The following is a 27,454-nucleotide window of genomic DNA, read 5'->3' on the forward strand; positions in this document are numbered from 1 at the left end:
GTGACAGAAGCAGCCACGACCAGGTTCAGGAATGCAGAGGATGTAGTTCATTCAGAAACTCCGTTTGACAGAGAGGAGAAGCAGTTGTCTCCCTAACTGAAAAATACCACTGCCCAAGGGTCTAGAAAACTGAATCCTCATCCTGGTTCTGCTTCTAATTCTTTGTCTTTTAACATACAAATTACCGACCAGTTCTGTTCCCAGTTTATCTGTCAAATAGGATTAGTGATTTATTTCAGTAGCGTGTGGTGAAGATAAAATGAAATTATGTAAGTGTAAGCCCTTTACAACAATTTTTAAGTGCTATAGAAATATAAAGTATTCCTCTAGGGTCAGAGAGGTGTAGAAAAACGTGGGAGTTAGAATTTCAAGGCACCTTTTGCCATCTAAGCATCACCGTATGCGAGCACACATGAATATGGAAGAGAGCAAAATTAGAAGTAGAGTCTTCCCCTCGCTAAAATTAGCCTACTTGTAATGGAGGTTAATTAAGTCCTTCTCGACCAGGCAAGGGCACAGTTTTAAAGGGAAGTCAAATGTAAGCCCTGACTCCCGCTGGGAGGGGATGAGATCTTTGCACCATCTCCCACTCTAAGCTTCCTGCCAGACCGTGTTTCCTGCAGACCTAACCTGCCCCTCCACCTGCCGTCTCAGGTCTAGAATTCACCCACTGGTGTGAACCCGCACTTGCACTCAGACAATGGAGACAAAAAAGACAAAAAGTCATCAGGAATTTTGTGTCCTTCTGCCAGCTCTCATTCACACCAAAAATAGTCGACACCAAAGGGGACCAGAGCACAGGCAATGCTCAGCGTACAGCTCTACTTCCTCGTTCGTAAACTGTTACACATAGTTGAACCCCTCAGCCGTAGCCTGGTAGATCTGGAGCAGGGTCAGCAAACCACCGACCCCAGGCCAAATCTGGCCCACCACCTGTTTTTATAAATAAAGTTTTATTGGAACACAGCCACTCCCATTTCTTCACATATTTCATATGGCTGCTTTAGCACTACAATGGCAGAACTGAGTAATTGCAATAGAACTTGTGTGGCCTGCAAAGCTGAAAATATTTGCCGTCGGGCCCTATGCAGAAAAAGTTGGTCTGTCCCTGGTCCAGAGCAATGATACTCATCCTGTGTACTCCCCACCACCGTTCCTGAAGCAGATTTGGTTTCCTGAGTTCTCTTTCTTCTTTCATTTAATGAATCAATTGATACTTTGGAACCTAAGAATAACGAGGGCCAGAGTTGTTCAGGTAGGAGAATATGATGCCAGGAGCATTACAGTTTATAATGTTTAGAAAAGTTGATAGAAAATACAAGCAAAAGAACATGTTCAACGCTACTCCATGCGGATAAAAACAGCTAAATCTGGAAGTTAGAAAAATCTACACAATAAATTACTCAGTTTTTTCAATAAATAAATAGTCATGGACAAATGAAGGCAGAGTCAGGCACCTGTGGAGACGAAGAGGCTTAAGGGACATTTCAGACTAATGCAGGTGCAGCTCTTCTAATTTGAACAACACTGCTGAGCTGACTGGACATAGTAGGAGAATCAGAATACCAATAGTGTCTTGGTGTTATGAAGGAATTATTTTTAGTTTATTAAATATGATAATGGTGTTGTGATTACTTGTTTAAAAAAAACCTTATCTGGGGTGCCTGGGTAGTGCAGTCGTTGGGCGTCTGCCTTCGGCTCAGGGCGTGATCCTGGCGTTCCGGGATCGAGTCCCACATCGGGCTCCTCCGCTGGGAGCCTGCTTCTTCCTCTCCCACTCCCCCTGCTGTGTTCCCTCTCTCGCTGGCTGTCTCTCTGTCACATAAATAAATAAAATCTTAAAAAAAAAAATCCTTATCTGTTAGATAAAGTTAAATAGCAGTATTTGTGGGTGAAATAATATGATACTTAGGATTTTCTTTTCCTTCTCTTAAACTTCTGCACACAAAAAAACAAAATAGCAGGGAGCACAGAAGAAAGAATATTGCCAAAAGGTTGAAATGTATTGAACCGGAGTGATGAGTACATGAAGCTCTTGCCTTTCTCTCAAACTGTGTTATCTGTTTGAACATTTTCATCATAGTGTTTTCTAAAAAACCTAAGTTGAGTCATGTTTTAATCTGAATCCTGGTTTTTGCCAGCTATTTGTACATCAGTAAAATGGACATTATAAGTCAAATTGTTTGTGGCATTGTGAGGATTATGAGAATTCAATGAGATAGTAAATTAAGCACAGTGCCTGACAGATAGGAATGATCAATACCTGGGAGCTGTGGTGTCGTATCTGCTATCAGATGACAAAAACATAACCCCTTACGAGCCGAGATCACGCGCCCTATAATTGACTTATGTGAATAACGGACCTTAAATCCATACTGTTGCTACCCAGGAGTAAGGAGCCAAAACAGATGATGTTCTCACTGTAGACACACATTTCCCTGACAGTCTGGAAACAGTCATAGTCTGGAAACCAAGATGCATGGAAGGAAGACCTGTGGTGTTGAGGGGTCATGACTGGAAGTTCAGGTTGTCAAAACAAGATGTGTATTCCTCAGTGGGAATTTCAAAAGCAGTTTTCTGTAACGTTGCTAATAAATGCCTGTGAACACATTTTAAAAGCCCCCCGTGCATGCGCAGTCCTGTGACTTTGGTACTGACCAGTTTCCCACTTGGAGTTGCTTTTGTCTGTCCTTGATACCTTGTGCTCAAATGAACCCAGAGATGGCTCTGAGTGACATGATGCTCCTGTCAGAGTCTCAGCTGACGTCATCGGCCACTTCATCAGCCACTCATTAGCCAGTATGCATTGCTCAAGCTTGTAGGACTTAAGGCTGTGGGATTTTAGAGCAAAAAAAGAAAAGCTGTCTCATCCCTCAGTCACCTCAGTCAAATGAAATAGAGTTGGACCCCGTCTGACAGACTGTGTTCCTTAAAATTCATCCCTTTTGCGGGGGTGGGGGGGAGATCCCCTTAGTAAAACTACTGTCAGAAATGGTGGGGGAAGTTGAGGAAGCGACGTTCTGGTTGATCTGAAGATACCAAAACTGTCCTTTTTTCTGTTCTTCTACAGAACGACATCACACCTTTACACGTTGCATCAAAAAGAGGAAATGCCAACATGGTAAAACTATTGCTTGACCGAGGAGCTAAAATCGATGCCAAAACGAGGGTAAGAGCACAGTTTGTGTACATGCTTATACTTTTTCTGATACCTTCAGAAGTAAGAATTCTTCTGATACCTTCGCACTGGCTCAACCCTGGCTTTACTTTGACTTCACTTGTCATAGTCTGAGAAAATGACCGCTAAATTTATTTGTCCGCCAATGGGATGCTGATCCATATTTATAAATCTGTAATACATGTTTAAATGGTATATGGTGTTAATTATAGAAACTAAGGCCTAAGGTGTAGAGTTTTAGTTGAGTTAGATTTTTTTCAGAATTCAGTCACTGCTTGACAGTACAGGCTGGGCTGTTTGGTCAGTGTGGTATTAACACTGACAGTTATTCTGTTTACTTATTTGAAAGATTTTGTTTATTTGAGAGAGTGAGAGAGAGAGAGCACAAGCAGGGGGAGCAGGCTCCCCCCTGAGCAGGGGCTCCATCCCAGGGCCCTGGGATCCTGACCTGAGCTAAAGGCAGACACTTCCCCGACTGAGTCACCCCGGCGCCCGACAGTTACTCTAGTTAAAAACAAACCTGTCTACTTTTGCAACTGCTGCCGGGAATGTAAAATGGTGCAGCTACTATGGAAAACCGTATGGAGTTTCCTCAGAAAGCGAAAAATGGAACCACCCTACCATCTAGCAGTTCCTCTACCAGGTATTTACCCAAAAGTATGGAAAGCAGTATCTTGAAGCCCTCTTTGGCCACTCATGTTCAATCGCAGCGTTATTGCACTAGCCAAGAGGTGGAAGCAGGCCACGTGTCCATCGACAGGTGAATGGATAGAGAAAATGTCATGTATACATGCAACGGAATGGCGTGCTGCCTAAGAAGGATGGACTCCTGTTGTGTTCTACATGAGTGGAGCTTAAGGACATATCCTGCCTGAAAGAGGCCAGTCACAGAAGTATAATACTATATGATTCCGCTTCTATGGGGTACCTAGAGTCATCAGAATCATAGAAACGGAAGCAGAATGGTACTTGCCTGGAGCTTTGGGAACAGAGAAATGGAGAGTGTTGTTTAACAGGGATGGAGTTTCAATTTTACAAGAGGAAAAATTTCTAGAGATGTTACATAACCGTGAGAATACAGCTAACACGACAGAAATGTATACTTAAAAATGGTTAAGGGAGTAAATTTTATATTGTGTGTTTTTTACCGCAATCTAGAAATTTTTAGAGAAACACAGGTCTGTTTGGCTAGGTGTTTGGCATGTTGCTTGATTCAGTGAAATGCACTGTGTGTAGGGGAAGGAACTGAGTCTCAGAAGCAAGTTCAAATCCCAGATGCTAACCTTAGCCAGTTGTCTTCAGTAGGCCATTTAATCTTCTCCGTGTAATTTCTCTATCTGAAATTAAAGAAAATCAGAGGCCACCTCGAAGGGTTGTTGCAATGATCGAGTTAATGTTTGTAAACTGTGTTGGCATAAAGTCAGCCAGAAATAAGTCCCAGTCATTGCTGGTATAACTCAGAGGTCCAATTAGCACTAAACTTCTAACCAAGGGATTATCTAATGTTTTCAACATTTCATGTGTTTGTTCTAAGGTGTGAGCAAGAGTGGGTAACAAAGGCTAGTAAAAAGGTGATCTCACTGTACACAGCCCCCTAGCTAAGGGTCTTGGATAATTTGCAGCCCCCGCAGTCCTGGGCTTCTCCCTGCCAGAATCCTGATCTCCGTGTTTCTAAAACCGGCCTGGTAACCTGAATTTGATTCCTGCGGCTCCTTGATTTACTACTTCATTTACTGTTCACTGCATTTATTCACTCAGCCGACACCGAGGCAGCCGGCAGGGGGGTAGACGGACCTGTACTCCGACCTGAAGACAGCCCTGCTGTAGGTGCTTAGCAGGAGATCCAAGCTTCTTTTTTCTGATAACTATTGACCCTGAAAACTATGTACGTTAAAAGAAACAAGCTTTCTAGAGAGGAGTGAAGAATGATGAAGTTTGACCCCTAGAGGACTGTCTGACTGGGCAAGTAAATTGAACAGAGCTCTTTTTGAATTGGCTTTGCATTATCTAATAAGAAGCCATAACCAGGATGCTGGAGCTGTTGCTTGAAATGGCGGAGGTCGTCCGCTAATATAGGCTATTTAGGGACGTTGTAAGGAATGGAACAGAATCCGTGCTTATGCCCTTTGATTACCATGTAGGGCTGAAGGATCATTTGTGAGTAGGGAGGGTTTTTATGAAGAAAAATGAGGAATCCTGGAGCCATGCAGCAGAGAGGAGCTTGAAGGGATATACCTGGATATCCAGCCAGGGTTTTAGTGGGTAAATGGTTTAAAAATTACCTTACTTCTCACTTGATAAAATCATCCATCACAGGCAGAATTCCTTTTTGGTCATTTTGCATCATTTATCAAACACTTACTTGATATATGATACAGTGAGAGGAGAAAAGGGTATCTGGGGAACTCAGGCCCCAGGTTTATGGGGCATATAGTGGCACAGAGTTAAAACATAAAAACTCTTCTGGATGAAAGTATCAGAGATAGGGAATAATGTCCTATGCAACTTTGCATCTATGCAAATTCAGGATGCAACTTGGTTTCTCTGCCACTTTGCCTCCCTGTTCTGAAAGGCTATCTGATTTTGAATAAAATGCAGACTCCTTTTTCCCATCCATTCAGTTTTAACTGGGATTTTCTTTTCTCCTGTGCTATGTGAATGGCGTGTGAACGTGAAGGAGACAAAACAGAGAACAGAGAAGCCTGTCCTGCTTCTGTTGTCCCGCATGGAGTGGGGGTAGGGTGGGATGTCAGCTGGGCACAGACTGAATTCCTGGCAGACTGTATCGAAGAAAGCGTAGTACATACCCCAAATATATAAACTATTTTGTGTTCTTCTCATCAAAGCTTCCCTTCTCTCTGGCTGAAATGACTAAGTACTGATTGGGTGTGTGGGTGAAAGGGAGGGAGCCAGCTAAAATGTCAGAAAGCCCTAGGGACAAGCCTAAAAACAGAAAACAAAATTGTTCATAAATACAATTTGTAACTACTCAATCCAGTAGCTCTTGGGAAAATAAGTATTGTTATCTGCCAAGCCACCTCCTACCAGGTACGCATTACTGTTGTGGCTGCCTCGTTGCATCACCCTCTGCCCTGTTACGTACAATCCCCCATGTTTAGACACAGGAAAACATCTCTGGATTCCACTTCAGGGGCCAGCACTCCGTGGGACCTGGTTTGCTCCCTCTGTTCCCTGCATGGGCTGCTGACGTAATAAAGGACTCATGTTAAAAGTGGACTCTTAGAGCCCTTTTATTCAAGCAGGTAAACTTGAATTATGGACAGAGTAGTTTAGCTAGGACCTGAGCAAGATTTTACCAGCTGGAAAAGCAAATGAGAGTGCATTTTATTTTACCTCAGTGACCTGATCTGGAGTCTTAAGGGTGACTTGCAAGTAAAATTGTGACCTGAGGCAAGTTTACCCTCCTGAGCCTTAGTTTCTGTCCCAGCATGGATGGGGAGTTGTTTCAGATGATTTTACCAGCTCTCACGTTTGGAAGAGACCCCCATGTCAGGCTTCCTGCTCAGTGGGAAGTCTGCTTATTATTCTTATAGTTTATTCTTCAGTTTTACCCCACCCAGACACTGGCAAAGCTGCGACGAATAGTGACAGGAAGGAACAAAGAAAAGTAGGTGCTACCAGTATCAGCCCTGCAGCAGGAATGACTGGGGCTCCCAGTGACCTGCTTTGCAGAAGACCTTAGCAGTTTTCTCCCCACTGAATTAACCGATGGCCGGGAAAATGCTGCAGGCCTCCCGCAGATTTCACTGGGTTTTGCCCCAGGGATATTCACATTCACAGACTCCAGACTCTTGAGTCCTTCCTTCCCTGTTCCCTGCCCACACCCCACACTCCCACCTCCACTCCCTGCCACTAAAGCCAAGGGTCCACACCAGCAGCCAGCCCGGGCCTCTGTGGCTGCACAAGTACAAGATGCCAGCCTAGAACCCTGTGCGGACACCCAGAACCATGTGCACACTTGGGGCTAGCCCTGTCCACACCACTGGCCTGACCTCATCACCGGCTAGATCGCAACAAGCCAGGGCCTTCACAGCGGTTTTGGGGTCTAAATTTGGCTCTGCTCCCAGTCACTGGCCTTTACCATTTGGCACATGTACAGGGAACCTTCTAGCTGTGCACCTGTATGCCCCAACCAGACTCTCATTAGTGGCCTCCAAGGCTAGGCACATATCCATGGGGAGACCTTGCAGCCTGAGGAGGACATGCTAATGGCAAGGCTCCCACAGCTGTTTGAGGGCTGGATCTGGCCCTGTCTCCCATCACTGGTCTGCACTACTCGGCTCACCGGCAGCTGGTCCTTCAAGCTGTGTACCTGCCTGCCCCTTGCCTGACTCCCCACACCCGCCTCAACTGCACTGTGCCCACCGTGGTGAGGCCTTACAGCCACAATAAGACACACGGACAGCCGTGGTCCCCACAGCTGCCGGTACACCTGCAGTTGGCCTAGGCCTTTGCAGCTGGCCCTGGCCCCCAACACTCTGTGTATGTTTGAAAACAGCCCCCACCACTACATAGACCCGCAGCTGGCCCCTACTGCTGTGTGCACACCACCAGCTCCAGCCACCACCACTGTCTGCACCAGCCCCTAGCCACTGGCCCTGGAGAGGCCTCTGAGGACTCTGACAACCCTTGTAGCCACTGCAGACCCCCCCACAGTGCTCACCAAGAACCACACAGTTGCAAGTGCTGTGGACCTGAGTGGCCTGAGCAGATGAGACATTCCATACCCCGGGACACACCCCCGCATTTGGTGCTCTACACCCCAGACCTGGGCTTACAGCACACTCCAGTGTGTCCCCGCCCACCGGTGAAGGTCTTTCCATAGCGAAGTCAACCCATAAAGTCTGGAGGAGGTGACTGCTTCTTTAAATGTGCAGACATCTATATGCAAGGCTACGGGAATCTTGAAGAATCAGGGCAACATGACCCCACCAAAGGAAAACAGGAAACTTACAGTAACATACCCGAAAGAAATGACAATGTAGGAATTGCCTAACAAAGGATTCAAAATAATTGTTCTAAAGAGCTCAGAGAGCTACAAGAAAACGTAGTAAAACAATTTAATGAATTTAGGGGAAAAATACAAGAACAAAATGAAAAGTTCAACAGAGATAGAAAATATAAAAAGAGAGCCAAGCAGAAATTTGGAGCTGAAGAAGACAGTGACGGAACCAAAGACCTCAATAGAGCACTCCAACAGCAGACCAGACCAAGCAGACACAAGGGCCTTTGAAATTATCCAGCCAGAGGAGCAAAAGGGAAAAGAATGAAAACGAATGAAGAAAACCTGAGGGCTAAAAAGGCACCACTATGTGAAAACAATCTACCCATTATTGAGTCCCAGAAGGAGAAGAGAAACTTACTGGAGACTTAACAAATTGACATGACACCACCCCCAAATCTGGAGAGTACTAATGGTCAGGAGGGGGAAGAAACTAGACAAAGAAGGAGGTGCCCCTAGAGAACAGAAATTGGAGTTTTTTAAGAAAAAATATTAAAGAAAAAGCATCCAGTGGTTTTAGGTAAAAAAAAAAAAAAGTCACTAGCGTTTTATTGATTAATTGATAAAGCTTTAATACAGCATTTAAACTGCATTTTCAAGATGTGAAATATTACATGAGTGGACCTTGAGTGCATTATAGGAAGTGGAATAAGTCAGACAGAGAAAGACAAATACTACGTATCCTCACTTAGATGTGGAATCTAAAAACATCACACCCATGGCAACAGTAGAAAGGTGGTTGCCAGAGGCTGAGAGGTAGAGGAAATGGGGAGATGTTGGTCAGAGGGTACAGACTGCCAGTAATCAGGTGTATCTATTTAGGTATCTAAGGTTTATCTTGGTGACTATAGCTAACAATCCTGTGTTGTATATGCAAAAGTTGCTCTGAAAGTAGACCTTCAGTATTTTGAGCATAACAACAGCAAAGTTATGTGAGGTGAAGAATGTGTTAAGTAACCTTATTGTGGAAAGCATTTCACTACATACACACACGCACACACACACACACACACAGATATACATATACATGTATATATGTATGTATATATACACACACAGGTAGATGGATGGATGGATGGGTAGATAGATCGATTGATCGATAGATCAGATCATCACGTGGTATAACCTAAACCTACACAGTGTTCCAGGTCAATTTTATTTCAGCAAATTTGGGGGACACTGAAGAAGAAGCTTGTACATGAATGTTCCTGAAAGCATTTAGCTAGGATCTGATGAACCACAAAGCCTGTGGTCTTTTTTCTATTTAGTTCATTTCAAAAAAGCTTCTATTTTCTCAGCCTCTTAATGCTGACTAACGTCAACTGGCTTGTTACCTTATTCTCCCGCAGAATAGACAAGAGTAAGTACGTCGAGTATCTCTGTAATAATGCTGGCAAATGTGCTGAGATATAAACATATACCAAGGCAGATTTTTCCAGTTTGGTCTATATGCAGATCCTAATTTTAAAATAATTTTTGAAATTTGTTCATTTTTTCAACAAGATTTTAATAGCTTTATTTATAGATTAAAAAACTTTACAAAGAATGGCTACTTGTGGTAGCCTGCTGGTTGTTTTTTTGTTTTTTGTTTTTTTTTAATTTCTCCATTTAACTCTAGCTCTCTGTAAAGCTAGCATGTATACTTCTTGAAGGAAGATACTTTGCAATGGGTGGTGTCTCGTCATTTTCCTTTTCCTTTGCATCAATTCACAGCCAAATCAAAGGCTCAGTATGGACCCGAATCAGAACCATTTTAAAGCTTTGTATCTTCTGAGTTCTCTCTTCTCACTGGCTCTTCTCTACCCGATAATAAAGGCAACTGTGCTTGTATTTAGTGCTTCAGAAAAGATGGCGGAGTTCCAGGTAGAGTCAGTAATACCCGTACTCTGATTCCCAGAATGCTGCTCTAATCACGCCTAGCAGGTGCCACTGCCTGCATCCGCATACAATCCCACTACTACCACATCGCATCCAAAGCTCCACCTTGGCACTCAGACGCACACATTCATCTTAGTATCTGTAGCACTTAGCTTACTTCTTGGCATATACCAGGTGTTTAATAAGTATGCGCCAAACATATAAAATAAGAGATACTCTCCTTAATGTTAATTTGCCAAAAGGTCTTAATTTTCATGACGTTAAACTGATCCTTTGGTAATGTAATTTTGCTCCCTGAAGTTGATGGCTTCCAATTGATTTATAAGAATGAAGAGATATTTGTGTGCAAGTAGATGAAGCGTTTTCAGAATACCTCAGGTCTGTTGGTTGTTATAGTCTTACTATTCTGGGAAGGTGTCAGGGGCCACTTGGGTACCCTGTAATTTTCACCTGTCCTTTCCCAGAAATGCATCTGCTTCTATTTTACAGGTTAAATACAAAGAAAAAAGAAATATTCGTATTGACTTTTGCTTTCTATTTTATTTCCAGAAGTGTATTTCCCTGCCCAAAAATAAATCCTTAAAGAAAATATTAAATATTTTATGGTCATAAAATAGTCTCTATCAAAGAGAAAATCTAATGCAGTACTTACTCCTTAGAGTTCTAACATAGACATGTTGACAAGAGCATGTGAAATAATGCAAAATACTCTGGGTTTCTACATTAATCAAGATGAATTTGAAAATATTTATGTCATTCAAAAATAGATTAATTTTTCATTTTTACATCACAAATATTAAAAGTTACTTGAAATTTATTTGGATTCAGAGAAGGGCAGTGGCATCTTCCCTTAAATGTTGCTGTGAACCTTAAACTGCTCTAAAAAACATTCTTTTTTTCCTAATTTTTTTTTAAGATTTTATTGATTTGACAGAAAGACAGCCAGCGAGAGAGGGAACACAAGCAGGGGGAGTGGGAGAGGAAAAAGCAGGCTCCCAGTGGAGCAGGGAGCCTGATGCGGGGCTCGATCCCAGGACCCTGGGATCATGCCCTGAGCCAAAGGCAGACACTTAATGACTGAGCCACCCAGGTGCCCCCCCAAAAATTAAGTCTTAATATTAAAAAAAAGAAAGTACAAGTAATCATGAAATGCCCTTAGCTTTCAACACATGAAAATCTCTTTAAAGGAAAGAATGCTTTTAAGAGTTGCAAAGAGTTCTGAGAACATGACAGAAGCATGTCCTCTCTCTGTCTCTCTCTCTCTTTCTCTCTTCTCTAATAATTTTATGACATATTGGAAACCCCTTTTCCCTTACCAAATTAGAGCTATTAAAGTATTGGGTAAATTTTGTATGCCACTGAAGCCAGGCTCTCCTGAAGAATCTACAAAGCAGGCTTAGGACAGGTATTATTTTCATTAACTAAGTGCTGGTGCCCAGATAGTACTCAACTCTTTCTCCTATTTTCTTGTGATGTATGTCGGTAGTGCTCACACCTATTTCTTTTAAGTAACTCTACATCCATTGGGCACACAAGTACTCTATAGTTAATCAACACTAAGCATCTTTAATTATCCTCCTTCCCAAAGGAATGATACGGTAAATAAGTCATTATTGCTTTTTTAAAGTGTCAACTTTAATTTGAGTTTTTTCCATGTAACATCTTCTAAGAACTATATAAAAAGCAACTTTATATATTTAAAATCATATTTTATATTAAGGTATTCAGTTTCTACCTACTAAAAATTCAAGAAGTCTCTTATCTATTTTTAGAAGGAATATTCCTGAAGTAGTGTGTGATAGAAACAAATGTAGACTATGATTGTATAGTGTGTAGAAGTTAGATGCTCATGTTTTTACTTAACTGTATTAGAGTTTTGACTTCAAGTAATAATGGACTATAGTGGGAAAATAGTTATATGGAAAAATAGTTTTTAAAAACTTCTTTGGAGGCACTAAAAAGTAATCAAAACTTGGCATAAATTGGAGTGAGTTCAACTTTTGAAAGAACTAAATAACACGAGATGAGATCTATATTTATATGACAGATACTGTGATACAATTCATGGAGAAAGGCACAATGTTATTGTCTTGAGGTTAGGGGATCAAGTTTGGGGCTGTAAGAGTGGCTGGATATTCAGGGAGGAATCACTGAAAGGAGGGAACCAAAAATAAAGTGCTGAAGTTGATATAATAATTCCCACAATCCTTAGGTCAGCCCTGGACTGTGTGTGTTGGGGGGGTTGAAACACCAAGGAGGCAAGAGGGAAATAACAGGTAAAAAATTGAAAGCTGAGAAGAAAGTTCAGCAGTGCCTATTGCAAGGAAGGCAGTCACCACATCAGGGAGGCTTGGTAAACATCTTTGGCTTTTTACTAACTCTACAAGGACTGAATCTTAGAAGTTATGAGTGTGTCCCAAGTCTAAAGGCATTACTCTTGGAATAAGGACAAAACTGAAACAGACCTGCCATTGAAAACCTAAAACCAAGTCCCTCCAAGATCAGAGTCTTTATAGCATATTATTCACAATATCCAGTATTTAATTTAAAATTTAACGTATAATTTTAAAATTACTAGTACACATGAGAGGGAAAAAAAGTCTGACTTGTAGTCCAAAGGAAAAGTTATATAATAAAAACAGATCCATGGATGACTCAGATATTAGAATTAATAGACTTTAAAATAACTATGATAAATATGTTAAAGATCTGAAGGAAAAGATAGATATAATGAGCAAGGCAAAAAGAGGAAAAACTTCAGGAGAAATAATGAAATTGTGAAAAAATAAATCTTACAACTAAAAAACAGTATCTAAAAAAAAAAATTCACTGGATGGGATAAAGAACGATCAAATACAAAGGGAGAAAGAATTGGTGAACTTGAAGACAAGTTATAAAAATCATCCAAACTGTAGAACAGAAAGCAAAAAGATTAAAAATCAAGTTAACACCACGCCAACAACCTGTGGAATAGTAGCAAGCTGACTAAATATATACAATGCAGCCCAAGAAGCAAGGGGAAAAGACAGTGGAGTAGAAAAGATGTATATATTTATTTCCACTTCAATCATAAACTGCAACCCCTGGACCCAGGACACTTAGTGCACCCCAAGGAGGATGAATACAAAGAAAACCACACAGAGGCACATCATAGTGAACCTGCTAAATGTCAGAGATAGAGAAAAAAAAAATGTAGGCAGCCAGAGAAGAAGACACATTATACATGGAAAAACGATGATGAGACTGTGATCTAACTTCTTATCAGAAACATTGGAGGCCAGGGGCCCCTGGGTGGGTCTGCCGGTTAAGCATCTGCCTTCGGCTCAGGTCGTGATCCCAGGGTCCTGGGATCAAGCCCCATGTTGGGCTCCCTGCTTAGGGGCTAGTCTGCTTCTCCCTCTGCCCCTCCCTCTGCTCATGCTCTCTCACTCTGTCTCTCAAATAAGTAAATAAAATCTTGAAACAAAGAAAGAAAGAAACAAACAAACACACACTGGAGGCCAGAAGGCAATGGAACATTTTTCAGGTACTAAATGAAAAATAGCTTTTAATCTAGAATTTATATCCAGTAAACATTAATTCATAACAAGAGCAAAATACAGTTTCAGATAAGCAAAAATTGAGATGTGTTATAATCAAACCCACCCTAAAAGAAATACTAAAGGAAGTTCTTCATTCTGCAGGGAAATGATACCATATGGAAATGTGAATCTAAAAAAAGGAGAGAAAAGTTGGAAGTAATACATAAGCAGATCAATATAAAGAACATTCTTTCTTTTTAGAAATTCCTTAAAATTTGATTATTTAAAGACAAATACCAGTCTATTATGAGGTTTGTAATACATGTGGAAGTTAAATATCTGATATTTATACTACAAAAGGTAAAATTAATAGTGTAAATGGAAATATAATATTACAGAATTTCATATTATGTGTGAAGTTATATACTAATTCAATATGTCATACGTAATGTTATGTGATACATGATTGATAACATAATATTAGTAGACTGTTAAATTAAGGATACATATTGTAATGCCTCAGGCAACCACTAAAAGAAAAAAGGAAAAGAAAAAAAGAGATTTAGTTAAAAAGCCAAAGGAGGAGATAGCAAAGATATATGTAACGATTCAGTGATGATGAATACTAAGTAATGTTCAATTAACCCAAAAGAAGACAAAAAAGAGGGACAAAAAACCCACAAAGAGTGGGAAAATACACAGCAAATAGCAGAAGGGTGTGTGTTCTAGGCTCAGAGAGAAAGTCATGGTTTTCTAAGTAGCGAGAACAACAGAAGGATTTTGCCTTGTTTTAGTTTGATTTAAACATATAGAATGTATGACAGGCACAGCAAAGAAGGGAATTAGAAAGAGAGACTTCTCTCTCCTATACACAAATGGCAGAAACGAATTCTAGATCTTAAAAGGAGATTGTTTTACAGGAGAGGGAATCGACCCCTCAGATGGAGGCAAGAAAAAGTACAAATTCTGAGCCCGGCCGTTGGCTTGCGTGTGACCCTGAGTAGGGATAGCCATCATCCGGAGCAGCTTTCTCAGCTCTAAGTGGAACTTCTGATGCCTTTCTCATGAGTTGTAAAGATTCAATAAGATCACAAATATAATGTGCCTGGAACAACAGGGAGGTTTCAAAACATGTTATAGCTCTCCCTCCTAGGCCAGGTCTACGACCACATGAGGAGGCAGTCAGAATATTCGGTAAAATATCCAGATATGAGAAGAGCATTACTGTTGGACTGAATTGCTGGCTGCCCTTTTACTTCCCTCTAACCGGGTTATAACTCTCCCCTCCCTGAGTAGTACCTGCTTTTTGTTTCATTGTTTTCAGTTTTCAGTTAAATATCACATCCTGTTTTATATCCATGACATAGGAAAAGAGTTCTCTCTGCTTGATTTCCTTTTTCTTCTCTAGAGTGAGATTTCTTCTTTTCTTTTTTTTTTTTTCTTTTTTTTTTTTTTTTGCTTAGAGGAACGGCAAGAAAGGAACCTACAGAATACAAGTCAAACTAAGAGTCCATTTTTAAAAGTATTTCCCAAGTCATGAATTTGTATCATTTCAGTGTTGGCTTTGAACAAATTCAGCCTGTTAAGAGCATATTCCGGGTGCAGTATTCTTGGGTGTGATGCCTTCACGTCCTGTTCCTTTCTTTTCAGCAAAAGAGGACCTGAAAGAAAGCCTTTTTGACCTTCGAATGTGCAAGGTTTTCCTCTTGGGCTAACACAAGAGAGCATTTTGTCCAGCCAGTAAAGTACAGTTTCCCACCTCAGTAATAAGATTACTGTCACTGAGGTGAAATATGAGATCTGGATGAGCCAGTTGGCTTTGCTTCAGAATTCTCCCCAAGGGAATACTGTTCATTATGTTAGCGCTTTAAAAATCAGGGGAATTGGAAGGGGGAAAAAAAAAAAAACGAACCCATGCAATTTCACTTCCCTCCCATAATGTTACTATGGCAACTCAGCATCCCTCTCTCCCTCTCTGCTGTCCAAGAGCACATGCTGCCATTCATGAGACGGCCTCCCTGGTGCCCCTGGAATTGCCTTTGTCAAGCATTTGCCGACCGGAGGGCGACTCTGTCATGTGCAGTTGAAGAACTGCCTTCTGGTCCTGGACCCATTCTAAGTGACCCTGTATATTAACTGTACATTTCTGGGGGCTGGGAGCAAGTTAGAATCCTCATTTTGTGTTGGAAAGAAAGCCCTGCTCTAGTTTTCGGGAAAGAAGTACACCAGATCACCGCTGCATTCCAAAGGGTCTGCAAGAGCTCCCTTTGTTAAGCTTACATTTTTCTAATTAAGTGGAAAAGGTCTTATTTAGAACAACTCCTCTCATATTTTTCTTAATCTGAGAGCTAAAAAGACTCGTCATAGTCTTTTTCGTCACATTTTTAAAATCACTTATTTATTGAGAATTTTGTTTTTCTGGAAAGAAAGACAAAATACAGCACTCCTGGAGTACAAAATGAATCTGGTCTTAAACAAAAAGGATAACAAGGAAAGGAATTTTTAACGAACTAACTAAAAAACCTTTTTTGAAAGATTAGCTCCCAGACCCGTTTGTTTGCTCACTCCATGCGCTCATTTCCTTTTTTTTTTAAGCAACTGTGACGTACGCAGTACCGATTTACCTTCTCTGTGAGAGTCAAATATCCCTTGAACTAGTAGCCTTGTCCTCAGAAGCAGACTCGTTGAAAGGATAATGCCTGCTCACAAATGACTAAGACACTCGGTAAGAAGTTAGAGGTTCCCCAAAAGAAGTACAGGTGAAACAATGCAGACACCCTGCAAGCAGACGCTTACGGTGTTTGGGAGAAGCCTCCTAAGAACACAGGACTTTAGAACGGTACACATTTGGATCTTGGAGAAAGTGGAAAGGGGACTGGGTGCAGGGACCCCATGTAGGCAATGCAGAGAAGCAAGAAGACAGCTGCAGAGAGTTTGGGGGAGGGGAGGAGGGAGGGGCATGTGGGGAAGGCTCCCCGCACTAACCCTGGGAACTGAGGCTTGGCCCAGGAAAGAGTGGCAGTTATGGAAAGTCCTCTTGAATACAGGGCTTCATAATCAAAATGGTGTTTCAGGAGCATGAATGATAAGCCTCACCCATTTCAAAGCAAAAGAAATTAGTTTGAAATTTAAATTTTTTTTAAAGATTTTTTTTAAAATTCATTTATTTGAGAGAGAGAGAGCACAAGAGAGGGGAAGGGCAAAGGGAGAAGGAGAAGCAGGCTCTCTGCCTCGCAGAGAGCTCGACACAGGGCTCCATCCCAGGACTCTGGCATCATGACCTGAGCGGAAAGGCAGACACTTAACCGACTGAGCCACCCAGGTGCCCCTGAAATTTAAATATTTAATTTTTTGTCCAAAATATAGGTATTAAGTCAGTGCCGGCTGATTTTCCTCTTTTTTTTAAACTGAACTAAGTGTGAAGCAGTACATGGCTGGGACGTTTCAGGCTCACTGCAGGTCAGCTGGCGAGCTGTCTGTCCCTGTAAAAGCCGTGACGCTAAAGGCCTTCCATTAACTCCGGGCACGAGTTTTCCACTGACCTGTGAATGTCCGGCAGCCGCGCCGCGCTGCTGTACGGCCAGGCAGTCGTGACATCTTGTACAAGTTCCTGATGAGGCGTCTCTCCTGCCAGGATCCTGGCTATTTGAAGTCATGCACTTTTGAAAAGTTGGAGAGCAAGTCTGCAGAAGATCCAAGGGAATCGGCCACTAGCGATCAGTGTTAAAAATACTGCAAGTCAAAGTCCAGTTGAGAGAGCGGTGCTTCAGGTAGCTCTTGCAAGTGAGCTGGGAACTGAACATCTTACCCTGGGGAAGCCACTGACTTTATCACTGAAACCAGGTGATAAAAGGAACAATGGCTGGAAACAATGGCACTTTGCAGCTCTTGCACCGATGAGAAAATTACCTTCCCCAGCTGAGTCTCTAAAGTCGATGAGTTTTTAATAAATAAACATCAGAGATCAGAGACAGCAGCTGCAGAATGTAGATAAAGGAAGGCTCAGGGTGACTGAAAGTGTGAGCAGAGGGGCTTTGTCATAGTAACTCCTCCCAAGTCATGCCTTGACTGTCCCGCACCGTCTGGCTGAGTTCTGCAGTCAGCCCGTGCAGCCTCGGATGAGTCATTTAACCTGTTGGAAGCCTTAGAGTCTTCATTTATCACATGAAGTTTTTACCTTTTGTATAGGGGTGATTGTGAGGGTAAAATGATACCAGAGCTTGGATTGGCTTCAAAATAATCGAAGAAAGGAGAAAGGTCAGGGATATGGATAAATCACGCTGGATCAGAAGGTGACAGTTGTTGCTGAACCAGACACCGAGAGACTCGTTACGCTATTCGGTGTGCTTTAGTCTGAAATAGGTTTGAAATTTTCCATAATTAAACTTTTTTTAAAAAATGAAATCAGCAAAAGTGTATGTCTGTAAGGAACAGTATGTTTCAAAGGATTGAGAAGTTAAGATTTTGCTCTTAGCTAGCCAAACACTTTGCATTCAGTAATTTTCAAGGATAAATGAGTTGGGCTAAAACAGTTATTTTTTCTGTGTGACCATAGATTGAACATGTCTATACATAATCTGTCACCTCTTGTGTCTTAGAGTCTACTTAGGAGAAAATGAAAGAAACAGATTTGACCTTTCAGTTCATAAAAGACAATCACGATACAATAGGGTCTGTGTGGAATGGTTTTGTGCGTGTGCGGTGGAGGGTAGATGTTATTATTATTTCTACTTCAGATATTTTCAGGTTTTACATTATTGGGAAGACACTTGGACATCATGGTGTTTTTTTTTTTTTTTATCTGTTCTCAGATTTTTATTTTATCCTATTTTATTAGCAAAATGCTGTTTCCAACTTAAAAGTCTATATATTGCTTTACTTTGGATTTTAAGAGCAGATGTTTTAAATTAGCCTAAAAGGCAGAATATTTAAACATGCTCACAGCATGGTCAAATGAGGTCATGTGATGCTTATGATTCAAATTTCATTTTTTAAGGACTTTTAATTGTGGGATGTGGCTGGTAGGTTAGAAATAGGATTGTACCTCACCAACTATACATTAGGATAATTACGGTTATTTTCAAGATCTGCTCATACAATCTAGAAAGTGATTTGAATACACCGAATTACATTCTGATGTACCTTAAAATGTGACTGTCATTTGCATAGGCATTGTCAACCACAGGAATCTTCAAGTTGGGGAACACATAAGCTGGGTGTGTAAAAACTTCTCCATAGAGTTTGGGGCCACTTAGACAGTTTTAAGTGAGTAACTTCCCACTCTTCAACTCCCCGCTAATTCTCCTTTTCTGCTGACCCTGTAGTTCAACAGTACTTCTACCCTAGTGCTGAAGAAAGACCTAACTAACTCTCACACACCTGGTCCCAGGGTGCAAAACCTGGGGAGAAAAGGAGACAGAGTGGATCAAGGGGAAGAGTTCAGGATATCTGTGTCGTGTTAACAACTGTGTGACTCTAATGACTGAGTAACAAATTCTTCTGCTCATTGGATGGTAAGAAATCCTACTGCTGCCAACAAAAGTGAAGGACCTAATGGAATTGTCTTATGATGCTTCATTGAAAAAAAATCTTTGGTGAAAGATTGCTAGGCGATTTTGGCATGTAATTCAGGAGTTCAAAAGAGTAGTGACACCACTTTAACAGAAGTCCATCTATTTATTTATGCAAGCAAGATGTCTCAGTACTAACATTTATAAAAACAAACATTGGGATAGTGTTTGTACCAAAAATAATAAAATGCCTGGGAATAAACTTAACCAAGAAGGTAAAAGGGCTGTACTCTGAAAACTCTAAAACACTGATGAAATAAATTGAAGACGACACAAACAAATGGAAAGATATTCCATGCTCATGGGCTGGAAGAACAAATATTGTTAAAATATCCATATTACCCAAAGCAATCTACAGATTTTATGCAGTCCCTATCAAAATACCAACAGCATTTTTCACAGAACTAGAACAAATAATCCTAACACTTTCTGGAACCACAAAAGACCTCGAATTGCCAAAGTAATCTTGAAAAAGAAAAAAAAAAAAAAAAAACAGGAGATATCACAATCCCAGATTTCAAGATATCCCACAAAACTGTAGTAATCAAAACAGTATGGTCCTGGCACCAGAATAGACAAATATCAATGGAACATAACAGAGAGCCCAGAAATAAACCCACAATTATATGGTCAATTCATCTTCGACAAAGGAGGCAAGATTATGCAATGGGAAAAAGACAGTCTCTTCAACAAATGGTGTTGGAAAAACTGGACAGCTACATGCAGAAGAATGAACTGGACTACTTTCTTACACCATACACAAAAATAAACTCAAAAATTAAGGACATAAATGTGAGACCTGCAACCATAAAAATCCTGGAAGAGAGCACATGCAATTATTTCTCTGACATTGGCCATAGCAACATTTTTCTAGATACGTCACCTGGGCAAGGGAAACAAAAGCAAAAATAAACTATTGGGACTACATCAAAATAACAAGCTTCTGCGTAGAAAAGTAAACTACGAAACTAAAAGTCAACCTAGTGAATGGGAGAAAATGTAAATGGCGTCTCTGATCAAGGGTTAGTATCTAAAATGTATAAATAGGGGCACCTGGGTAGCGCAGTCGTTAAGCGTCTGCCTTCGGCTCAGGGCGTGATACCGGCGTTCCGGGATCGAGCCCCACATCGGGCTCCTCTGCTGGGAGCCTGCTTCTTCCTCTCCCACTCCCCTGCTGTGTTCCCTCTCTCGCTGGCTGTCTCTCTGTCACATAAACAAATAATAATAAAATGTATAAATAATTTATACCTCAACACCAAAAACCAAATAATCCAATTAAAAAATGGGCAGAAGACATGAACAGACATTTCTCCAAAGAAGACATCCAGTTAGCCAACAGACATATAAAAAAGTGCTCAATATCACTCATCATCAGGAAAATGCAAATCAAAACTACAAGAAGATATCATCTCACACCTGTCAAAATGGCTAGAATCAAAAGCACAAGAGACAACAAGTGTTGGTGAGGGTGTGGAGGAAAAGAATCCCTTGGACACTGTTGGTGGGAATGCAAACTGGTGCAGCCACTGTGGAAGACAATATGGAGGTTCCTCAAAAAATTAAAAATAGAATCACCATATGATCCAGTCATTCCACTACTGAGTATTTACCCAAAGAATATGAGAACTCTAATTGAAAAAGATATATGCACCCCTGTGTTTCTTGTAGCATTATTTACAATAGCCAAATATGGGAAATAGGGAAGCGGCCCAAATATCCATCAATAGATGAATGGATAAAGAAGATGTGGTGTAGGGGCACCTGCGTGGCTCGGTCGGTTAAGCATCTGACTTTGCCTCAGGTCATGATCTCAGGGTCCTGGGATCGAGCCCCGTGTCAGCCTTCCTGCTTAGTGGGAAGTCTGCTTGTCCTTCTCCTTCTGCCCCTCTCCCGGCTTGGGCTCTCTTTCTCATATGAATAAATAAAACCTTTTTTAAAAAAATGTAGTATGTAGGTACACGCACACACACACGCACGCACGCAGTGGCCTATTATTCAGCCATAAAAAATGAAATCTTCCTATTTGCAACAACATAGGTGGATCTAGAGGGTATAATGCTAAGTGAAATAAGTCAATAATTCCACGGATATGTGGAATTTAAGAAATGAAATGAACAAAGGAGAAAAGAGAGAAACCAAAAAACAACTCTTAACTATAGAGAACAAACAGATGGTTACCAGAGGGGAGGTGGGTAGAGGGATGGGTAAATAGATAAAAATAGATAAAGTATAGAGAGCATAGAATTGTCAGATCACTAGATTGTCTACCTGAAACCAATATAACACTATATGTTAATTATGCTGGAATTTTTAAAATATAGAAAAGATTTTAAAAGCCTGAATCTGACTTTAAAAAAATGGGATAGTGTTGATGCTCTCTCTCATTCCAGCAATAACTAATATTTATTTGCAGATACATGAACTAGTTGTGAAAACATACATCTCATTAAGAGAGGAACTTTTTAATAAGTTTGTGCTGTTGTATAATAATCATGAAATCTGTAATATGTTTTCACTATTTTGGCCAATTACATCTGAATAAATTATAACTCTAGTTAGGAGATTTATTTTTGATGCTTTAAGACTTAGGTTCTCAGGAAATCTTTAAATTTTTTTAAAATTTAACATATATATTTTTATAGCAAAGAGATATTATATGGTAATTAATTAAAAATAAGCATACGGGCTCCTGGGTTGCTCAGTCGGTTAAATGTCCAACTCTTGGTTTCTGCTCAGGTCATGATCTCAGGGTCATGAGATCAAGCCCCATGCTGGCTTCGTGCTCAGCAAAGAGTCTGCTTGAATTTCTTTCCCTTCCCTTGTACGGGAAGTGAAATGGATATAGAAATGCAAGAGGGAAAGGACCAATGTCAAATTCCTGTTACAAATTCCTATTTTTTGAACTATTGGGACTTCATCAAGATAAAAAGCTTCTGCACAGCAAAAGAAACAGTCAACAAAACTAAAAGACAACCTACAGAATGGGAGAAGATATTTGCAAATAACATATCAGATAAAGGGCTAGTATCCAAGATCTATAAAGAACTTATCAAACTCAACACCCAAAAAACTAATAATCCAGTCAAGAAATGGACAGGTGACATGAACAGACATTTCTCCAAAGAAGACATACAAATGACAAACAGACACATGAAAAAATGCTCAACATCACTTGGCATTAGGGAAGTACAAATCAGAACCACAATGAGATACCATCTCACACCAGTCAGAATAGCTAAAATTATCAAGTCGGGAAACTACAAATATTGGCGAGGATGTGGAGAAAGGGGAATCCTCTTGCACTATTGGTGGGAGTGCAAGCTGGTACAGCCTCTCTGGAAAACAGTATGGAGGTTCCTCAAGAAGTTAAAAATAGAGCTATCCTACAACCCAGCAATTGTACTACTAGGTATTTACCCCAGAGATACAAATGTAATGATCCAAGGAGGCACATGCACCCCAATATTTATAGCAGCAATGTCTACAATAGCCAAACTATGGAAAGAACCAAGATGTCCGTCAACAGATGAATGGATAAAAAAGATGTGGTTCATATATACAATGGAATATTACTCAGCCGTTAGAAAGGATGAATACTTACCATTTACATCTACATGGATGGAACTGGAGGGTATTATGCTGAGGGAAATAAGTCAATCAGAGAAAGACAATTATCATATGGTTTCACTCATATGTGGAATATAAGAAATAGTGCAGAGGATCGTAGGGGGAGGGAGGGAAAACTGAATTGGGAAGCAATCAGAGAAGGAGACAAACCATGAGAAATTCTTAACTATAGGAAACAAACTGAGGTTTGTTGGAGGGAGGTGAATGGGGGGTATGGGAGTAGTTGGGTGATGGGCATTAAGCAGGGCATGTGATGTGATGAGCACTGGATGTTATATGCAACTGATGAATTATTGAACTCTACATCTGAAACTAATGATGTACTGTATGTTGGCTAATTGAATTTAAATTTAAAAAAATAAAATGAGGTTGATCTTTAAAAAAAAATTCCTATTTTAAAAGTTTATTTTTTTTTAAAATGGTGGATATCAAATTATGGTATTTCGATTCCATTGGATATGGAAAGAGTGGTGAAACAATTATATTTTTAACTGTGAGTATTCTAATATGTGGGAAATTACACACCTTACAACTACTTAAACTTATGAAAAATTTAGTTCTCTGGTTAAAAATAGGAAATGATTTTGAGATATGTGAGTAAATGTTTGAAAGTCACAGGTCCACAGCAGGTTGGTGAGGGTTATCTTGAGTGTTCTGCGTGCGTGCGTGCGTGTGTGCTGCACCAAATCCTGAAGGAATACACTGCATTTATGGACTTTCCCATCAAATCTCACTAAAGGTGTTGCCTTTGTTCCGCAGGACGGTCTGACGCCCCTGCACTGTGGAGCGAGGAGTGGCCATGAGCAGGTGGTGGAAATGCTGCTCGATCGAGCTGCCCCCATTCTTTCAAAAACCAAGGTAATTTCTTTCCAAGTGTCTGGACATGGACTGTATTTAGCTTTCCATCTCCTTAACTGCTTATTTAACTTATTTAACTGCCTTTTGAATCATAGAAAAATGATACTGTTCCAACTTAGCCATGAAGAGTAGCCTAGTTCAGATCTTTGAAGAACCTCAGAATTAGTTAGGGTTTACGAAGTGCACTCTGCCACAAAGTCAGTTTTGTATGTATTGCTTTTGTTTCTCCTTTGTTTCAGGAACACAGACTTCTTGATTTTATTCTGTGATATTTTCATAGCTCAGCAATGATCGCTTATTGGGGAAAGAAAAAACAAGGTCTATAGTCTCTAAAGTCTGGGTGCTGGCTCTCTTTCTCCAGCCCATTGGTTTATTTCTTAAGGGCTTGCAGATTATTAAAGAGGATATCGTTTAACCAATAAGGGCTGGAAACTTTGGAAAGATGGCATCTTGCTTGGGCCTTTGGTGAAATTGACATATGCAAAAGGAATGCATGACGATTGCCCCAAAATGAATGTTTTACAAAATGTCTTCTGGATTTTTATGATAAAACCTTTGACACTATTTAAAAAGAGAGAATATTTGTAAATAAATTTTGCTACATACAGAATACCTGAGTCCCTACTATTTTTATTAACCAAATCAGTGATTTTTGGAAGCTGTATTAAGCTTTATAAAGAGCCTTATTTCTAAACGTCATCAAAACAACAAAAACATGTTACTCCTGTTTGCAAGTACTTTGGTCAGTGTCTCCTCAACAACCGTAGTGGAGATGGACCAGGGTTGAGGTGGTCTGAATAATTCCCTCGCTCATTTGAAATGCAGGGTTTAGATTAGTGAGCCATGGGTGCTGTTACCAACAGGGTTAAACAGCCACCATGTTTCATTATATGTGAGGACACCTTGGCCTTTTGAATGCTTCTCATCTAAACCATTCTGTTTTGGCTTTGTCCTTTCAAGAAGTCCATATCTATCTTTTTTCCACCTCTACTGCTGTCTTCGAGCCACCTCACCACCAACCTGGACCCAGCAACAGCTTCCTTACTGGTCCCCCCATCCTGCCTTCGTCCTCTGCAGTCCCATTCCCAGTGTGCAACAGTCAGAGTGTCCAGACTGTCAACCAAATCATGTCACCTCCTGCCTAAAAACCCTGTTCTCTTAAAAATTAATTTTCATTTTATCAAAACAACAGGCATAGCTAAAAATAAAATTGCTTTCTCCCTTTTGCTCATCTCATTGTCTTTTCTTTCTTTCCAAGAAATTTCCTTGATTTTTTTTCTTCTGTGCTTGTAATGTGCAAGAACATTTTCTTGTTCTCTGGTAACTTCTTTTCTTAAAGCATCCAGTCAGTTCTTGTATAATGGGTGCAACATAGTCTATTACCTTTCTGAGAACACTCAAGATAACTTTAATTTTTTTCTGCCTCTCTTCTGTCCCTAATTCCTCACAATTTCTTTTTTCTCTTTGTTGGCTTTGGCTCCCTCTTTCACGTTGGAGGTTTCCCACAAATGTCTGTACCTGACCATCAGTGTCGGGCACTAACGTTTGAGTGAGTGGAAACTCTGCGTGTCCCCCCGTGTCACCATTAGTTGCCTTTTTTCCTGGGAAGTTCAGTTTTTTTCAGAGACGAATCCTCCAATCTTTTGCAGTGTACGGCTGTGTCAGTACATTCAGAGTAAGAACAAGGAAAAGGGGCTGTCCTTCTCCCGTTCTCTATGCGTACATCAGTCACAATAGTGATAACAGATATTTACATGCTGTCTGCTCCGTAGCGGGCTCTAAGCACTTTACATACGTCACCCCACTGAATCCTCACAATGAGGCACTAGTATTACTATTAGGTCCTTTTTACAGATGAGACAACTGAGTCCCAAAGAGATACAATAACTTTCTCAAGATAGCTCGGCTCATGGCCGAACAAGGATTTGAACCCAGGCAGTCTAACCCGAGAGACCACACTCTTGACACCCATACCATCCTTCCTTTTTCTGTGAGCACCTGGTCTCAGTCCGGAGCCTCACCACTGCCCCGTGGTCTGCCTGGGCTCCTGCATCCTGAATCTCTCTGCTTCAGTTTCCCCAGAGACTAAACTCCTGATGTCCTGTAAGGGACAAGGGGCTATCGTCTTGCTTTGCTGGGTCCAAAGGACCTGGAAACCTGACAACTCCATACACAGGTGAACCAATCCTGATTTTGACTCCAGGCCTCATCTTTATCTTCCAAGGTGTGCTGTGTTTCCATATCCCCTGCCTTTGGGGTATCTGAGAGAAAAATCACTTGTCTTTATTTTACCCAGTGGTATGTTGGAGCCAGATCATTGAGCCTATCGTGTACATCTTTTCCTAATTCTATATTCAGTGGCATCATGTTGATGGCTTGAAATAAGTCATAGTGGGGTTCTTTACACCATGGGGATTGGCAAATGTCACATATTGGGGTTTTTCTTTTTCTAAGAGCTGTTGTTGTTAAACATTAACCCGGACACCGCTGATGATACCCTCCACAGACACTTAGCATTCTGCCTTCTCTCGTCTGCCGATGTGTTCGCACACTAAACTCTCTTTTCACATTCTAAATTTTATAGACATCACACGTCTGTTTTTATTTCCTTTGCTGTGTGTTTTGAGGGTGTATGTGGGTGGGCATGCGCACACATGTATGCCCTTGTGGAATTTATCTTTTCAATTACTTTGGAGTTTGGGAAAGGATGGATGCACATAGTTCACGTCTACCACGTTTCCTCAACAGTGTCCCACTACACTGATACATTCCTTCCCAGCATCTCACCACGTTTCTGCCTCATCTCTTGTTCTGCTCCCTACTGTCTTCCAGCCAGCTGGCCTGCTGGTGCTTCCCAGAATACACCAGGTTTGTCCTCACGTCCTGTGCCCGCGGGTTGAGTTCCCTCAGCTTGTCCCAGATCTCTGCGGTCTCCACCCCTTTTTCAGCTCCAGTGTTTTCTTCTCAGAGAGGCCTTCTTGTTAGCTTATCTTCTTGTGTGCTCTCTCTCTCTCTCTTCGGTAAAATGAAATCAAGGACGTTGCCTCCCTCCGTGCGCTACCCCAAGCACCTAAATTAGTGTCTGGCAGTAGTAGACCCCCAAGAAACATTTCCTGAATGAACATTAAGTGAATGAATGTGTTTCTGACTTTAAGGCCATCTGTCTAATTCCTCAAGACTTTCATCTTTCTGAGCTAAGAAAACCCATCATTGGATCTATATTTTCAGCTTTATGAGGGGACTGTATGTAATAAGACCCCTCTCCCTAGGGCAGATGGTCTTTACTTTCTTCTTCTTCTCCAATGACCTGTAAGTTACCTACTCATATATTGTTATTTTGTGTATCGTCAGATAATTTTCTTCTTTTGTTGGCACTGCTTCCAGTTTCTACTCTCCACGACGCCATTTATCTCTGAGATTTTGTTGCTTTGTTTACTTACCATTTGCCCCTACGACTGTATCAGAACATAAAGCGAGGGAATGTCTTGGCAGGAAGTAAAGGAGTGCCTGTGTGCATATGCTTGTGGGAGGCAGTATCTCAAATGAGAAATGTCCCCATCCTTTCTTGCACATTAGTGTCTACTTTGATTCAAAATGTTAGAGTGGAATTTTTTAGGCAGAAATACTCTGATTGACCATGTATGAAGTCTTTAAAGTTGCGTGAATATTTATTTCTCTATATATGCCAGGCAATTTGGGGAAATTATAATCCATGAAACTCTTGCTTTCAAGGAACACAAATAGTTGAAATATATATCACAGTGAGTGAATGGTACCGTGAGAGAGGCTAGAGGAAGGC

At 40.9% G+C, this 27,454-nt stretch overlaps 1 protein-coding gene across 8 annotated transcripts in view; it reads left to right on the forward strand.

Annotated features, from left to right (window-relative positions):
* The window catches only part of ANK3 (ankyrin 3), a 641,190-nt gene that overhangs the window by 457,899 nt on the left and 155,837 nt on the right, over positions 1-27,454 (forward strand). For all 8 annotated transcript variants that reach the window (XM_057308892.1, XM_057308888.1, XM_057308894.1 and 5 more), the window contains 2 exons: positions 3,071-3,169; positions 23,557-23,655. In XM_057308892.1, the coding sequence (XP_057164875.1) occupies positions 3,071-3,169; positions 23,557-23,655 (198 nt within the window). The remainder of the gene's footprint in view (positions 1-3,070; positions 3,170-23,556; positions 23,656-27,454) is intronic.

Source organism: Ursus arctos, unplaced genomic scaffold (assembly GCF_023065955.2).
Source record: "Ursus arctos isolate Adak ecotype North America unplaced genomic scaffold, UrsArc2.0 scaffold_7, whole genome shotgun sequence".
Classification (NCBI taxonomy): domain Eukaryota; kingdom Metazoa; phylum Chordata; class Mammalia; order Carnivora; family Ursidae; genus Ursus; species Ursus arctos.